Source organism: Schistocerca piceifrons, chromosome 7 (genome assembly GCF_021461385.2).
Source record: "Schistocerca piceifrons isolate TAMUIC-IGC-003096 chromosome 7, iqSchPice1.1, whole genome shotgun sequence".
Lineage (NCBI taxonomy): Eukaryota > Metazoa > Arthropoda > Insecta > Orthoptera > Acrididae > Schistocerca > Schistocerca piceifrons.
In genome coordinates this window covers 270,634,157-270,652,714 of record NC_060144.1, presented here as the reverse complement: position 1 = coordinate 270,652,714, position 18,558 = coordinate 270,634,157, and the positions used below count along the sequence as shown (strand labels likewise).

The 18,558-nt window shown below is 45.2% G+C and overlaps 1 protein-coding gene across 1 annotated transcript in view; it reads right to left on the bottom strand.

The window, feature by feature from the left end:
* The window catches only part of LOC124804826 (nose resistant to fluoxetine protein 6-like), a 364,094-nt gene that overhangs the window by 82,111 nt on the left and 263,425 nt on the right, over positions 1 to 18,558 (bottom strand). Inside the window, exon 5 of the mRNA XM_047265170.1 lies at positions 444 to 667. Within this exon, the coding sequence (XP_047121126.1) occupies positions 444 to 667 (224 nt within the window). The remainder of the gene's footprint in view (positions 1 to 443; positions 668 to 18,558) is intronic.

Below are 18,558 nucleotides of genomic sequence, written 5' to 3'. Positions count from 1 at the left end.
GCGATACGATAAACCGCAATCGCGATAGGCTACAATCCGACCATTATCAAAGTCGGAAACGTGATGGTACGCATTTCTCTTCCTTACACGAGGCATCACAACAACGTTTTACCAGGCAACGCAGGTCAACTGCTATTTGTGTATGAGAAATCGGCTGGAAACTTCCTCATGTCAGCACGTTGTAGGTGTCGCCACCGGCGCCAACCTTATGTGAATGCTCTGAAAAGCTAATCATTTGCATATCACAGCATCTTATTCCTGCTGGTTAAATTTCGCGTCTGTAGCACGTCATCTTCGTGGTGTAGCAATTTTAATGGCCAGTAGTGTAGTTCTAAGTCTAGGGGACTGATGACCTCAGATGTTACGTCCCATAGTGCTCAGAGCCATTTGAAGTCTGTAGAGTGTACATTCGCGACACTGACAGTTGAGGCTGCGGTACTCACATGGCTAGCAAGGTGCTGAGCGGCGGAAGGCGGGAGGGCGCGCCCTGGGGCCGCGTGTAGCACTGGTGCGGCTCTGCCCGCACGCCGACAGACAGGCCGTAGGCGCTGCCGTTGTAGGGCGCCAGCGCGTCGCCGACAGCGCGCTCCACGTCAGCCGGCGAGCAGGAGGCGGGCACGCACACGGCCCAGCCCACGGTCGAGGCGCGCGGCACGAAGTGGCTCGGCTGCGACAGGCATACTCTCACTTCACGTCCCACCAGTCGAGAACCCACACTCTACGTCTACACGGTGCCCTGCGGGGAACGGGAGCTTTTAGAGTGGACAGTGAAACCACGGGCCGAACTGGTGACCGGTATTCAAGCTGGTTTTGTGGATCTAGGAGTCTGGAAACACTCGATCACACTTTAGGAAGAATTTCATCCACACAGAGCAAGGACGGACAAGTGCGAGAACTATCGCAGAATCATCTAAAACTCGCTGACATGAATACTATACCGAAATTTCAACTTGACAGCTTTACCCTTCCCTCAGAAGAAGGGGTCTTAACAGAGGACAGTCCGGACAACAATACGCAAAAAAATATTTTAAACGAGGATAATGGAATGTAGTCGAATTAAATCAGGTGATGCTGAGGGAATTAGATTAGGAAATGAGACACTTAAAGTAGTATATGAGTTTTGCTATTTGGGGAGCAAAATAACTAATGATGGTCGAAGAGATATGGCAAGGAAAGCGTTTCTTAAGAAGAGAAATTTGTTAACATCGAGTATAGATTTAGGTGTCAGGAAGTCTTTTCTGAAAGTATTTGTATGGAGTGTGGCCATGTATGGAAGTGAAACATGGACGATAAATAGTTTGGACAAGAAGAGAATAGAAGCTTTCGAAATGTGGTGCTACAGAAGAATGCTGAAGATTAGATGGGTAGATCACATAACTAATGAGGAGGTATTTGATAAATTGGGGAGAAGAGAAATTTGTGGTACAACTTGACTAGGAGAAGGGATCGGTTGGTAGGACGTGTTCTGAGGCATCAAATGGTTCAAATGGCTCTGAGCACTATGGGACTTAACATCTGAGGTCATCACTCCCCTAGAATTTAGAACTACTTAAACCTAACTAACCTAAGGACATCACACACATCCATGCCCGAGGCAGGATTCGAACCTGCCATCGTAGTGGTCGCGCGGTTCCATACTGAAGCACCTAGAACTGTTCGGTCACACAGGCCAGCAGACATCAAGGGATCACCAATTTAGTATTGAAGGGCAGTGTGGAGGGTAAAAATTGTAGGAGGGAGACCAAGAGATGAGTACACTAAGCAGATTCAGAAGGGTGTAGGTTGCAGTAGGTGCTGGGAGATCAAGAATAGAGTAGCATGGAGAGCTGCATCAAATCAGTCTCTGGACTGAAGACCACAACAACAACAAGAACAACAAACACAAATTAACCATTTTTGAATTTTTTTTCGTTACTTTTACTATGAAACGTTGCTTCTAGCCAAATTTAATGATTCTGGATCAACGAGAAGTACACTATAAGTTGTTATGAGTGCGTTTTTGAGTATCAAAATATGCGACATAAATGGCCATCTCTGTTGATTGTACTGACTTCGAAGCTTAAATTTTTTATACCGCCAAGAAACCATAGACCTTAGCGTTTGGCCGGCCGGTGTGACCGAGCGGTTCTAGGCGCTTCAGTCTGGAACCGCACGACCGCTACGGTGTCAGGTTCGAATCCTGCCTCAGGCATGGATGTGTGTGATGTCCTTAGGTTGGTTAGGTTTAAGTAGTTCTAAGTTCTATAGGACTAATGACCTCAGATGTTAAGTTCCATAGTGCTCATAGCCATTTAAACCTTAGCGTTTGATGTAAATTTCAACTTGGTAGCTTTACCCGTCTCTGAGAAAAAGGGATCTTAACAGTCGGACAGACAGACGGCCAACAAATTGCAAAATTTTTTTGTGTGATATAATCACAAATTAACAATTTTCGTATTTTCTCCGTTACTTATGCCATGAAACTTTGCATCTAGCCAAATTTCATGATTCTATGCAACGGGAAGTATCCTATAAGTTTTGATGAGTGAGCTTGCTAGTATCAAAGTATGCGACGTACATCGACGTATCTTTTGATCATATTGACTTAGAAGCGTAACTCTTTTACCCCGTCAATGATCTCTAGATCTTAGTATTTGACATAAATGTCAACTCGATACGTCTAATATTCCTGAGAAAAAGGGGTCTCAACAGACAGAAAGACAGACAAAGTGAACCTATAATGGTTCCGTTTTTACTGATTGATGTACGGATCCTTACAAATGAAACAGAAAATTGAAGACCCGTTAGATGACGAACAGTTTGGATTTAGAAAAGGTGGAGACGCTGTTCTGTCGTTGCACTTGATAACTGAAGCAAGACTTGAGCAAAATCAAGGTACGTTAATTTTATAGACCTAGAAGAAGCGATAGATGATGTAAAATGGTGTAACATGTCTTTCTCAGAAAAATACTTGAAAGCTATAGGGAAAGAGCGGTAGTAGTCAATTTATACAAGAAACAAGATAAAATATAAGAATGAAGCCCAAGAACAAAGTGGTCGGATTAAGAGGCGAATGAGACAGGTATGGTCTTTCGTCCCTACTGTTCAGTCTACACATCGAAGAAGCAGTGATGGAAGTAAAAGAATGATTAAGAAGTGTGATTAAAATTCAGAATGAAAGAATGTCACTGATAAAGGTTTGCTGATGACATTGGTATCCTCACTGAAAGGGAAGAATACTTGCAGGATCTGTTGAATTGGATGAACAGTCTAATGAGCACACACTATGGATATAGAATAAACAGAAGAAAGGCGAAAGTAATGAGGAGTAGTAGGAATGAGATTAGCAATAAGCTTAACACCAAAACTGCGGACATTGAATTAGACGAGGTGCAGGAATTCTGCCACCTTGGAAGCAAAATAACACGTGACAGGCGAAGCAAAGAGGTCGTAAAAATCAGAATAGCACAAGCGAAGAGTGCATTCTTCGACAAAAGAAGTTTATTAGTAGCAAACGTAAGCCTTTATTTGAAGAAGCAATGTTTGAGAATGTGTGTTTGGAGCACAGCATTATACGAAAGTGAATTATGGACTGCGGGAAATCTGGGAAAGAAGAGAATTGCATCATCTGAGATGTGGTGCTACAGAAGGATTGGACTGAGAAAGCTGGAAATGAGGAGGCTCTCCGCACAATTGAAAAAAAAGAGGAACACGTGAAAACATTGACAAGGGAAAGTGACAGGATGGCAGGACGTGTATCTAGACATTAAGCAATAGTTTCTATAGTACTAGGTGAAACTTCAGAGGGTAAAAACTGTAGGGGAAGACAGAGACTGGAATATATCCAACAAATAATTGAGGATGTATAAGGAATGCTACTCTGTGATGAAGAGGTTGGCACAGGAAAGAAATTCGTGGCAGGCTGCATCAAACCAGTTAGAGGACTAAGGACTGCCACACCTCCCACCCCCACCCCCAAAAGAAATAAACTAAATTTCTTATACAGGTGAGAGCGAGACGATTCGAGTACCTATGTCCTAAATGCTGAATGCATCATTGCAGCACAGAGAATATTTCGTTGCCATTTCTGTTGCTTCTCTTGCAGCGTCTTCCACTGGAGTTCGTACAGCACCTCTGTAACGCTATCGTGTCGACTAAACGATCATGTGAGAAACATGCAGCTCTAAGTTGGATATTTCTATCTCTTCTACTAGTCCAACATGGCAAAGTCACAGTCAGCTGTTTTGAAAGCCACTTTCCGTGGAGGAATTATATTTCCTGTCCCAGTGAGCCTCATTCTGGAATCTGCTTTTCGTGCAGTTAATTTTATGTGGTTATTCCACATACCTCGCTTCAGATGCCTACCCCAACATATTTTATGGCAGTTGTTGTTTCTAGTGATTTTCTGCCGTTAGTGTAATCGAACCTTTAGCCTGTTTATGCACACTACCTTTGATTTATTTACTTTAGAGGTTAACTTCCAATCCATGAATCAAACATCAATCCCCTGCATGTCTTCTTCCATTTTCATACACTCTTCTGCCGTTGCAACCTTCCTACAGACATCTGCATCGTCCACAAATAGCCTCGATATCCTCCACACAATTTATGCTGGGTGATTTTTTCCGCCCTGTACAATTTGCAGGGATTGATCGACGAGTGTATATGGAACATAAGAGGTCTAATGAACTTATATCCGGAAATTCGTGGTTTACATGCTAGAGACCATTTATTCAGTCATACTTCGTTACAGAGACTGCGGTGTAATACGCGCTGTACGATGCAGCCACAGCTAGAGCATGCATGGCTTCCTCCTAGAGAGTGGTACTGTTCCCCATACGTCGTGGCCTAGCGCCCTCTTCTGCCATAGTAACTGACTCACCTTGTAGTGGATGTGATACAGCGTTGTACACACTGGTTCCGTATTCGAATCGAGAGCTTGCCGACATGGTGTTTACTTACGGAAAGGCAAATTGCAACGGACGGCGGGCAGAAAATTTGTATTAGGAGACTTATCCTCGCCGACAACAATCACAGCATTCAATGTTGGCAACAGTGTTTCGCCGTTGTCTAAGACGTGGTCGTTGCAGGAAGCAGGAAATTATGAAGGACATGCCCGAAATGTTCGGACACAAGACTTGGATGAAAATGTGATTAACACTGTGGAAGGCGACTGCCGTGTCAGTACAGGCTGTTGGCCCGCTAGTACAGGGTAAGCCACATGACCGTATGGAACATTCTCCATGACAACTGTTACTACCCTTATCACGTACAGCGTGTGCAGGGCTTATTAGCTACAGACTTTCCACACCGAGAGCAGTTTTGTCACTGTTTTCTTCAGCAGGCAACCACGATTCCGGGATTTGTGTCAACCATCCTATTCATATATGAGGCCACCTTTACTCGGAGTGGTATCTTCAACTTTCATAAGTCCGCAGTTCGTGGTCTAGTGGCTAGCGTTGCTGCCCCTGGATCAAGGGGTCCCGGGTTCGATCCCCGGCCGGGTTGGGGATTTTCTCCGCCCGGAGACTGGGTGTCTGTGTCGTCCTCATCGCTTCATCATCATTCGTGAAAGTAAAGCTTGGGAATTTGTACGGCGCTGGTAACAGCGCAGTTGAGCGCTCCACAAACCAATCACCATCACAACTTTCATAACAGTTAACTGTGGGACAGTATGCAGAGCCCCGTGATATGGCAACAGCGAATCATTAGCATCGGTGCAGCCGGAATGTGTGGGCCGGGATAACTGGCGACCGTATTTTGGGACCAGTCTTCCTTCCACGTCGTCTAACAGGCCGGAACTATCGGCGTTTCTTGCGAGTGACTTGGCCTCCTGTGCTGGAAGAAGTGCCATTGAGGATTCGAAGGGTTATGTGGCTGCTACATGACGGTGCTCCAGCACACTTCGCCGTTAACATCCGGACGCGTTTCAGTTGTGTCTTCCCTGGTCGGTGCGATTTCTGTTTATGGGGCTATCGCAAAAGTATAGTGTATGCAGAGCCCATTCCTGATGTGGAGACACTGGGGCAGCGCATTCATGCTGCCTTCGACACTTCGGATGCAGCCTGGTCGATGTGAACGTGTGAGACAGAACATGCTACGGCGCATACACATGCGTTGAGGCACATGGAAACGATTTTCAACACACACTGTAGCAGTGGCTGCATGATTGAATAAACGGTCTCTAGCATGGAAACCATGTCTTTCCGGACATAAGTTCGTTAGACCTTTTTTGTTCCGTATCCTCTCATCGATAAATCCCTAGGGTATTTTTTCCACTAAATGACAGCGCGGAACGGTATCGAAAGCCCTACTCAAGTCAAGGAACATGACATAAACCTGAGCGCCGTTGTCTACCCCATGGACGAATAGAACGACTTGAGTTCCGTTAGATTTCAGCTTGCAGAATCCAAGTTCATATTTCAAGATGTTAACGACCGCGTAATAGGCTTATAACTATGTGCATCTATCCGATGAACCTTCTTGAAAACTGGAATGACCATTTCCGTGAGGTACCCTTCATGCTGAACTAACCTACGATATATTACTACTAGGATGCAAATCCTTACACACTGTTTCTGCAGATTTTTACAGGTACCTAATCCGGTCCAGATGCCTTTCCACAGTCTACATCTCTGATAGCTTCACCAGATGGGATCTTAAATCCTAACTTAATGTCCTCCCTTGCTCATATTTTTATGTTTTTTAACAATGTAATTGTTTACTGCAGGGGTGACAACGGCAGGCAGCTTTGTTAAAATCTAAATGTCTTGTGTGCCTCGCACATCTTTCCAACTTGATATTCTGGACGTGCTCAGTAAAGACTAAGCTAAAATCCTACAACATTCCTGCTTTGATAGTAGCATTGTCAGACATTACCTTAAAATTTACCGAAAGCAACCTATAATGATTATAAAACGCCAAGGGCAAAGGAACTAAACACCACAAACGTCAACAACACTTCAAATCGGCGCGCCATATCTCAAACAAACATGTCACAAAACAAATGAACACTACACAGCCACAAAAACACGTAATAGCGACGAAAACTCTGTGTTTTCCGACCAAATAGTAGGAAAAGCACGTGTACCGAGAAATAATCTCAAGAAATAAGCGTCTTACCACGCCACAAACAAAGTGAAAACAACACAATATAAGAAACTGTAGGTAACACGCTAATTAACATAATACATAGTGAATCTCGGTCGGAAATGCACAATAAATAGAAAAATAAAATTGCATTTTTCTGTTACAGATGACAAGCTGTAGATCGCGTAATAGACCTTGAGCTACTAGCATAAACATCCAGTACCTTCGTCGGAGGTATGTAAAAAACGCATACATCCACTTTATTTTAAAATGCACTTCATAACTAAAACCTTTAGATATGTCGTAAATAAACAACATAAAATGTTTCAACTCAGTGATACATGTCGCAACTCTGTGCTATTATGCACACCAGTGTGAAATATCTGACAATAATCGCTCATTTTACAAATGTAAATATTTTTACCAAAAGCTTATTTCAAGGTAAACGTGTGACAACAGTTTTGCAGAAGAAAATAATCAAATAAACCGACTGAAAACAGCACAAACAGGTTCTGAAACAGGTCTCGGTGAAAACAAAACTACAAAGTTGTCTTGCATACGACGGAATTGCTTTCCAGTTTTCTTAGCAAGCATGGAAATAGAAAGAACTACAACGTTCACAAGGTGATTATAAATTCTCTTTATACAGGGGAAAGAGGCCTGGCTTTTTTTTTTGGCATTTAGCGGTAGCCTGTTGGATGAATTAGAATTTGAAGAGTTAGAGACAATAGGAACGCCAGCCTACTGAAGACCGTGAACAAGGAGCTCACTCTAAAAGGAACCTTGAGACACGATGGATGTTCCCCTAGGAAAGGCAAAACTCGTATCATGATCCTTGGCACACTTGGATGTTTAAATAGACTTTGCTGTATGAATAAGGGGCAATCAAATGAAAACGTAACATATGGGAAAAAGTAAGTAAACTGTTATTTCAAAAGTAATCATCATAACTGCTAATACATTTATTCCATAGTGAGTCAAGAAAATCAGTGTCTTCGTGGTACCAGCGAAACTTTTGCAGCGTAGTTCAAATGGTTCAAATGGCTCTGAGCACTATGGGACTTAACTTCTGAGGTCATCAGTCCCCTAGAACTTAGAGCTACTTCAACCTAACTAACCTAAGGACATCACACACATCCATGCCCGAGGCAGGATTCGAACCTGCGACCGTAGCGGTCGCGCGGTTCCAGACTGTAGTGCCTAGAATCGCTCGGCCACCCCGGCCGGCTGCAGCGTAGTCGAAACAACCTAGGCAACAGGTGGGCGGGCATTATCCTGCGACACAGTGACGCCGTCCGTCAACAGTCCTGCCCACAAGGACACTTTGCAAAAATTAATGTGCGCCAGCAAATCCAAACGCCCAAGACTGTTGGCGGACAGCATCATTTCTTCCTGGGTAATGTCCTCCCACATGTTGTCAAGGTTATTTCGACTACGCTACAGATGTTCCGCTGGGAAGCCCTTACACATTCGCCGTACAGTCTCGATGAATTCCCATCCGATATACATATCCTGGGAGCCCTAAAGAAAGACATTCGCGGCCGTCGATTTGCTTCAGACGAAGAGGCGCACGTATGTGTACAATGATGGTTCCGTAGCCAATCGCAAAGAGTTTTCCATGAAGTCATTGACCGTCTTGTCCCACAGAAGGATAAATTTATTAACAGTTATGGTGACTGCTTTTGGAGTAATAAATACACTCACGCTCATAAATTAAGGATAATACTGATACATGGTGAAACAGCGCTCTGGTGGGCCGTATACGGGTTTAAATCACCTCGGGGTATTACCATGCGGTGCATTTGACCTGCGGTCGTCGCACGGTGGCTCTGGCAACAGTCCATATACCCAGAGGTGTGTTGGTGCATGTCAGAGTATGGTGCAGCGAGTAAGGGTGCAGACGTTTTCAGAAGTGCTAATGGAGACTGTGTGTTGAAAATGGCTCAAAGAACACATATTGATGACGCGATGAGGGGTAGAATACTAGGGCGACTGGTGGCTGGTCAAACACGGCAGGTCGTAGAACGGGCTCTCCGCGTGCCACAAAGTGTGATCTCACGATTATGGCAACGATTCCAGCAGACAGGAAACGTGTCCAGGCGCTACAGTACGGGACGTCCACAGTGTACAACACCACAAGAACAACGATATCTCACCATCAGAGCCCGCAGACGGCCACGGAGTACTGCAGGTAGCCTTGCTCGGGACCTAACGACAGCCACCGCAACAGTTGTCTCCAGACACATAGTCGACGGACGACTGAACAGACATGGTTTATTTGCCCGGAGACCTGCAAGGTATATTCCACTGACCCCTGGTCACAGGAGAGCCCGTAAAGCCTGGTGTCAAGAACTCAGTACATGGTCATTGGGACAGTGGTCCCAGTTTATGTTCACGGACGAGTCCAGGTATAGACTGAATAGTGATTCTCGCCGGGTTTTCACCTGGCGTGAACCTGGAACCAGATACCAACCCCGTAATGTCCTCGAAAGGGACCTGTATGGAGGTCGTGGTTTGATGGTGTGGGGTGGGATTATGATTGGTGCACGTGCACCCCTGCATGTCTTTGACATAGGAAGTGTAACAGGTCAGGTGTATCAGGACGTCATTTTGCACCAGTATGTCCGCATTTTCAGGGATGCTGTGGGTCCCACCTTCCTCCTGATGGATGATAACGCAGGGCCCCACCAAGCTGCCATCGTGGAGGAGTACCTTGAAACAGAAGATATCAGGCGAATGGACGGGCCTGCCTGTTCTCCAGACCTAAACCCCATCGAGCACGTCTGGGATTCTCTCGGTCGACGTATCGCTGCACGTCTTCAAACCACTGCGAAACTTCAGGAGCTCCGACAGGCACTGGTGCAAGAATTGGAGGCTATACCCCAGCAGCTACTCGACCACCTGATCCAGAATATGCCAACCCGGTGTGCGGACTGTGCACGTGTGCATGGTGATCATATCCCATATTGATGTCGGGGTACATGCGCAGGAAACAGTGACGTTTTGTAGCACATGTGTTTCGGGACGGTTTTCTCTACTTAGCACCAGTACCGGGGACTTGCAGATCTGTGTGGTGTGTGTTCCCTATATGCCTATGCTATTAGCGCCAGTTCTGTGTAGTGCCACGTTGTGTGGCACCACATTCTGCAATTATCCTTTATTTATGAGCATGAGTGTAGTTTACTTACTTTTTCTCTATCTGTCTTGTTTTCATTTGATTGCCCTTTATAGATTTATTCGTTCTGATTTAAGTTGTTTACAAGATGGTCTGCCTGTGTAGTTATGGTACTTAAATGTGCTGTAATCTTAAAGCAATAAACGTATTGCTTTATCATCTGGTAAATTATATTTTAATGTGCCAAACGGCACGAATATCGTAATTTCACGTCAATTAAGGCGTAGCTTCACTGTTAAAACTTAATCCTCAAAGCTTCTTTCATTATTTTCTATGTGATAGAAACTAGTGGCGACCTTTTGTGCAATAAATAATTTGTTTGTACTATTCCAGCACTCCCTGTTGCCTTGTAACAGTGCTAAGCGAACTCGCATATTAAACGATGGTGCGGCAGTGTGCGAGGAAAGCAAAGGAGTTCAGAGAATACCTGTTAATAAACGATCAAAGATGACGCTAACCATTGTCCACATACCACTTTCTTGTTTAGTAGCAAGTCTAGTAAAATTATTGTCACGATTATTCATTGTACTTATTGTCTATGTTGTTTCCTTTTACCCACTATGGTTCTATGTTCTGTATTTCTGAGATTTTGTTTTGAAAGTTCTGTGTATACAGAGGGTTTGTGTTAAACATATAATCATACAAAATGTAATGACTTGAGCAGTGATTGAGATATTTACTGGATGTATGTTTCTATAAGTACGGCAATTTTCAACGCTTTTTCACGCACCTAATACACCTCGAAATGCACATCATTAGTGGCGCGACAAATACCTAATCTGTATTCCACTTCTCTCCAAGCGTTATTCAGCATTTCAGACGTAACGCCTGCGATAGCGCAGATCTGGTAGATCACGGACTGGTGTCTGGTACATTTGAGTCCTGATGAACCTCCACAGAAAAACATCAAGTGGCGCGCTGTCTGGGGTTCTAAGGAGTCAAGCAATCGATGGACTATCTCTCCCAATCCAGCGATCTGGGAACTCATTTCTTGATTGTTACGTTAAGTGTGAACTTCGTCAGCTGGTCGAAGTCCACACTCACGGCGGAAACGGCGTTATAGCAGTGTAACGGACATTAGCTTCGGGAGAGAAAGCACACATAACATCTGCTGCTGTGGAGTCCACGTGGCTACCGTCGCGCGCTTACGTGATCAAAACAATTATGCGCATGCGCACGTTGTACCAAGAGCCGCAATCAAACAGAAAACATTTTGAGTTACCACACGTGTAGAAGCAAACGGCCAATAAGTATCGTCATTACGTCTCAAGTTATTTTATGTTACTAAATGTTTAACCTGGACATCCTGTGTTATATATGCTCATGGTCGTATCTCGCAAACGCTGAGGTGCTGTGTATCAAGAGATGTAAAACGAGTACTGGAAGAAGAAACTTGGGAATACGCAAACAATTATTTCTTAAAATTGTTTCCTTGATCCCCGAACGGGGCGTCCCGACCAACAATGCCAAACGACCATGAATTCGTATTTTCGTGCATCAACAATGTATAGTGAAACAATGGCAATCTTACTGTAAAATGGTATATGAATTCAGAGAATTGCGAGATTAAGCTCGTCTGTAGGCTGTAGCATTTCGGAGATGGGAAAGGAATAAAGAGCGCTTTTCCTCGAGTGACATGTGACAGCGTCCTCTGTGTGTGTCCGACGCTGACCTCGGCGGCTTTCACTTCTCGCAGCACGTGAGGAGGTGGCTGGGTACTACTCGACGAGCCGAGGACAAATGAAGCGTTCGAGATGCGCGTGCACGTGTGTGCCAGCTGTCTGGTGAGCTTCCCTTCACTAAATCAGGCCTCTCAAGGCTTCTTGTTTCACGTGACAGGCGTCGTGCTTTTTAGACGTAAGGAAACAGCTGAACTTTTTGCTGTGACATTCATATATGCATGAGCTGTGGTTATGAAATGGTTTTCGTCGTTTGTTTTCTTTCTGTTCATCAAGTTTCTTTTTTGATGCAGTTGGCCGATTACTTCCATCATATGTGAGCTTTTTGGATTTCCGCATAGATGATCGTACAACGACCACATTCAGTAATTTGTGTTACTGCCGTCATTGTCCTAAGTTAGCAGTTTCATCCTGCATTGGTTATTTATTATTTCGGATTTCTACCTCACTCAAAAAAAAAAAAGAAAAGAAAAAAGGTTCAAATGGCTCTGAGCACTATGAGACTTAACTTCTGACGTCATCAGTCCCCTTGAGCTTAGAACTACTTAAACCTAACTAACTCAAGGACATCACACACATCCATGCCACTCCGGCCGGCGTAGCGTAAAGAAGTTAAGCTTTTACGTCAGTGCACTTAAAAGGTACGGCCCTTTATGTCTCACTTTCTGATACTCGCAGACTCACTCATTAAAACCTATACGGTATTTCCCGTAGACCTAGAATCATGAACTTTGGAGGAAACAGTGTTTCACGGAACAAGTAAAGGAAAAAATCAGGAAACTGCTAATTTGAAGTTATATCGCGCGAAAAAATATTTCTTTTGTCATTTGTTATTCAGCTTCAGAACTTGAAATTATCACATTCTCGAATGTCTTGGAATTCCCGGGACCGATATCTTGCCAATACCTGTTCGATAACAGACAAAAATAGTCGAGTTTCTCGATCCCCATAATGGATGAATTGTCGTCTATGTACATAGTTTTATGGGGAACCCTCATAGCGGGAGTCTTACTCGCACCTGGTCAATTTGTTTAAATTGCTGCATTAACTATAGCTGGGGGTCTCAAACGATGGCGGTCGAGATTAGGCTTGTCCTGCGCATCTACGTCACGTATTCTGCTATAGACAGTGAGCGTTTGGTGGTGTTCTGAATGCTCTGCTGTGAATATAGTTCCCAACGCGAGCATTATACGTCATCGTAGCGAGTTATTTAGTAACTTTTTATTACATTTGCTGCGAGTTGTCACCGTCAATGTTGGTGGCAAGCGACAAATCCTACACAAGCAGGCGACAAATCCTCCGCAAGGAAGCGAGAGGCGTAATTTGCAGGATACGCGCTTTTTCCAAGCGCAAAGCACGTTTATGAACGAACCTCAACTCTCTCTTGGAACCGCAACAATGCAATCCCCGTCAGTGCGTCGATCTGCAAGAACCGAAATCGCCCGTGAATCTGACTGTAGTCTTGGTTGCTTTAGCATCATCGAAACATTTACTACATTCCTCCCTTGCCTGTTTCATCTTACACGTCCTGTGCCACCTTAATTTCCAACAATCATGCACACCACATGTTAAATTATTTACGCTGCCTCTTTTGTTTTTCACAAGTGCACTGACATAAAATACTTTCTCTGCTATGCCAATGTCTCCCAGATGCCTCTTCCACCAAAATTCTGCCATTCTTTCAACATTTTTGAACGCCACGTTCTCTGGCCTGCTTGCGGCACATGCCCTGCCCAAAACTACCCCTATTAGTCCCACTCTAGCTTATCACTTTTCCCCCTCTCCCCACAGATATTTAAGTACCACAAACTTGACTTTAGCAACCCCATAGTTTCCCCTATGATTTCCATAAATTTTAAACGATTCCCTCCGCCAAAAAGTGAAATCCATCCTGAACTGACCATTCTTACCATGTTCTAGCCCACTCCTCACACTCCCCCCACATCAGGACTCCTCTTCCCTTCCCACCTTTTCATAATCTCTCCTCTTTATAGTTATGCCCTGGCCTCCATCCTCGTTACACCTATTCCAAATCCCATGTTTCCCTACGACCCACTCTTCCACACGACACCCATTTCAAAAAACCAACCCGCCTGTCCAGCGATACCTTACACCACCAGGACTCATTAAAGTCTCATCCAGCAAATTACCCTCACCAAGTGCTGATCACACCGGCTTTCGTGTCGGAATTTCTTTCAAAAGATTATTAATGGAAATTATAGCTTTGATAAATTTACGCTGCCTGATAAAAAAGTGAACCACTCACACGACACCGTTGGATGGCACTGCAGCTTGATACACGTACACACCATCGGCGTGTATCTACATGACTAGAGTTTCAATCCTCTGTGACAGGTAGAATAGCCACCAGAGTGCATTAGCGTTGTTACCAGACCTGGTAGGATATGCAAGGGCGTGAACAGCGTCAGATATTGAGTGACCACTGTGAAGGACACGGACATGTTGTGTACTCGTGTGACACAGCGTTATCAGCATCTGACAGAGCTTGGAAAGGGCCTGACTTGGGTCTCCGTTTGGAGGACTGATCGAGCCGTGCAGTATCCAGATTTGTTGGGCATTCAATGTGGCAGTGACCAGATGTAGGACAGCGTAGGAACGCGGCGGCAGGCGTAACTCAGCGTTAAGGTTCCGATCGAACACGTCTGACAATAAGGGACGGTCACTATATTGCGCTTGTAGCACATCGTTTGTCCTTCGTATGTTCGCCTCCATCCGATAACAAGCTATGCAGTCGCTGAAACATTCAGTACCATCTTGCACCATTGACCAGAGACTATCAACAATCAGACTAAGGAATTACTATACCATTCGTAGGTTGCTGTTAACACCACAACACAAGCCGCGTTTGGAGCGGCGCCCTGAGCTGGAAGCATGAATTATGTCGCGATCACTCACGGTTTTGTATTACTCATGATGACCATAGCCATACGGCGACGATCTGCGGAAAGGTCCTGTTCTTCCACTGTTTTGGAGAGGCACAGCGGTGTTATTCGTTGCATCACTGAGTGGAGAATCACTGAGTATGACTTCTGGTCACGACTGATCTAGGGATCTCTGATAGCACAACGGTACGTCACAAACGTCCTGTATCCTTATGTATTACCCCAAATTACTCCTCATGTGACATTTTTCAATAAGACAATGTTCGTCTACACATGGCACATGTCTCTACGAACTACCTGCATGGTGTTGATCTGTCCCCGATAGCTCATATGTGGGACCAACTCAGATGTAAACTCCGTCTCAGGAAAAAAAACACCGAAAATCCGTTATTTCAGAAACTGATTAATTCAAGTGGTTTTTGGTTTTAATAATCGGTTTAAACTGGCGTTGAACAAAAAAAAAAAAAGAAAACGATAAAACAGTGATAACCGCCATCCTTAGTGTTCACCTGTCGATGTGCCGGCGCTTTTCGATGATATCATTTGGATGCATTCCCGTAAGTTCTTTGAGCGAGGTATAAATTCTTAATCAGTTTACTTTCTGTGCAATCGATGCCGTGTTTTATTAGCATAAGCATGAGCTATCCCACCTCACGCTTTTGAAGGCTTTTCCCATGTCAGTTAAAACAGAATAAATCTTCCCATTCTTTTCAACACAAGATGAAACGTTCCTACCGCCCATTCTCGAACTTCTGTTGCGTGCCGAAGTCGCACTTGCGGCCGCGGAAAGAATCCACGCTCCCTCGGCAGTGTGTGGTACGCGAGACATATCACACGACGTAGTCTACTAATTCACAGATTTAGTCGGAAAATTTTCAAGACGGCTTGGTTTAATTCTCTGCACTGACACACTATCAGATCAGTCTAGCAAGGGTCGCCGGCATCACTTTAAGCCGCTAGACAACTTCTCACTTCTCGGAATTACACACATCAAAAAATTTTTGCATCACCTCGGTTCTGAGAGTTCCGGAACCTGTACAGAAAATTGGAATAGAGATCAACATAAACATCATTTCCGCCCTTTTTATTGCTCATGAAAACCACACATTGCATGTTGTACCACCATACAGCGAGACCTTCAGAGGTGGTGGTCCTGATTGCTGTACACACCGGTACCTCTAATTCCAGTAGCACGTCCTCTTGCATTGATGCATGCCTGTACTCTTCGTGGCATACTCCACAAGTTCATCAAGGCACTGTTGGTCCAGATTGCCCCACTCCTCAACGGCGATTCGGCGTAGATCCCTCAGAGTGGTTGGTGAGTCACGCCGTCCATAAACAGCCCTTTTCAATCTATCCCAGACATATTCAATAGGGTTCATGTCTGGAGAACATGCTGGCCAGCCTAGTCGAACGATGTCGTTACCCTGAAGGGAGTCATTCACAAGATGTGCACGATGGAGGCGCCAATTGTCGTCCATGAAGACGAATGCCTCGCCAATATGCTGCCGATATGATTGCACTATCGGTCGGAGGATGGCATTCATGTATGGTACAGCCGTTACAGCGCCTTCCATGACCACCAACGGCGTACATCGGCCCCACATAATGCCACCACAAAACAGCAGGGAACCTCCACCTTGCTGCACTCGCTGGACAGTGTGTCTACGGCATTCTGCCTGTACCAGGTTGCCTCCAAACACGTCTCCGACAATAGTCTGGTTGAAGGCATATGCAACACTCATCGGTGAAGAGAATGTGATGCCAATCCTGAGCGGTCCATTCGGCATGTTATTGGAGCCATCTGTACCGCGCTGCATGGTGTCGTGGTTGCAAAGATGGACCTCGCCATAGACATCGGGAGTGAAGTTGGGCATCTTGCTGCCTATTGTGCACAGTTTGAGTCGTAACACGACGCCTTGTGCCTGCACGAAAAGCACTGTTCAACATGGTGGCGTTGCTGTCAGGGTTCCTTCGAACCACAGTCCGTAGGTAGAGGTCATCCACTGCAGTAGCAGCCCTTGGACAGCCGGAGCGAGTCATGTCATCGACAGTTCCTGTCTCCCTGTATCTCCTCCAAGAGCGAACAATATCGCTTTGGTTCACTCCGAGACGCCTGGTCGCTTCCCATGTTGAAAGCCCTTCTTGGCACAAAGTAACAATGCGGACGCTATCGGACCGCGGTATTGACCGTCTAAGCATGGTTGAACTACAGGCAGCACGAGCCATGTGCCGCCTTCCTGCTGGAATGACTGGAACTGATCGGCTGCCGGACCTTCTCCGTCTAATAGGCGCTGCTCATGCATGGTTGTTTACATCTTTGGGCGGGTTTAGTGACATCTCTGAACAGTGAAAGCGACTGTGTCTGTGACACAGAATCCACAATCAACGTCTATCTTCAGGAGTTCTGGGAACCGGGGTCATGCAAAACTTTTTTTTATGTGTGTATAACAAAACAAGAGTATGAGATTCCAATGTCTAATACTGTCTGCGATATGATCGTCAGTTTACCAAACACTGCGGTCCTATCTCTTTTCTCGACAATCTTCACTCTAATTATGATATTGAACTAACATGTTATAATAAAGTACACTATGCAACGGAATTTAAGTATCATTTTTTCAAAACCTCGTAATTGCTCTCCATTGCGACCCATAAGTTTGTAATTGGGTTAGAGGTGCCTACAACCTTCCTCTGCAATGGTGAAAGCGTATGACGCACTGTAACGTTACCCTCGCGCTTGACGACGCTTCATATAACAAGGTTTCGACATTTCCGAAGAGAAAAAAAAAGCTTGGAAGTTCATGTGATGTGTAAGGTGGGTTAATGAAGTCACATTGGCACCAAGTTTCACCGCAATTCTACCCAACGCCACCGTGGACGTGTCACACTATAGAAAGGTCGTCACACCTCCTCTCCCGACCCCCCCCCCCCTCCTCCCCCCCCGCCCCCGACCCGCGCCATCGTCCCTCTCACCGCTTCTTTCGACGTCCCTGCAGTGGCCAGAAAGGTGGCACCCAGTGTTGAAATCACGCGGTTTTCTCATGGGTATTCGAAGGAAACATTTCAGACACACCGCCGCTAAGAATCAACACGAAAAGGACTCACGGGATGCCACAAAGGCCGTCAACGACACCACCCCTCTCCTTGGGGTGTTGATTTCCAGACATTTCGAAGTCGAGAATGGCAGTTCTCAGAGCGATGACCAGCAGGACGACGGTTTTGACTACCTTTGGCGCTGCTGACACCACCGGCTTTTCCAACCCCTCTCCAAGGACATTTTCGGGCTGCATTCCCAGGGAACTACTCCTACACCTTTGGAGTGAGTGCGACCGCAGTTTTTGCTCTCATGTACAAGCTGGGACCACTAGAGATGGTTCAAAATCATTCGACGAAATTTGAACGTGATGCAAAGCAGCAAAGGGTGCTTATTCTTTTTCAGCCCTTCAGCTTCCCGCCAGCCTACGGCATGATCACGAATGGGTGTGGCATTGACATATATGGGACTACAATGGAAAACGGTCCCTCTAAGACCTCTCATACAATAATACCCTCGGTGGCACCCGCTTTATGTTTACTGATAATTGAAAATGCTCCTTTACAGAGGAAACCTATCGATGCCAATGTCGTACTTTTCTTGCTGTCAGAAGCCTCGTCGAGCCCAAGGTTGACGTCACAGGATGCCACACTTTTGCCTCATTATAGAGGCAAATTCTAAACTTCTTCATGGCAA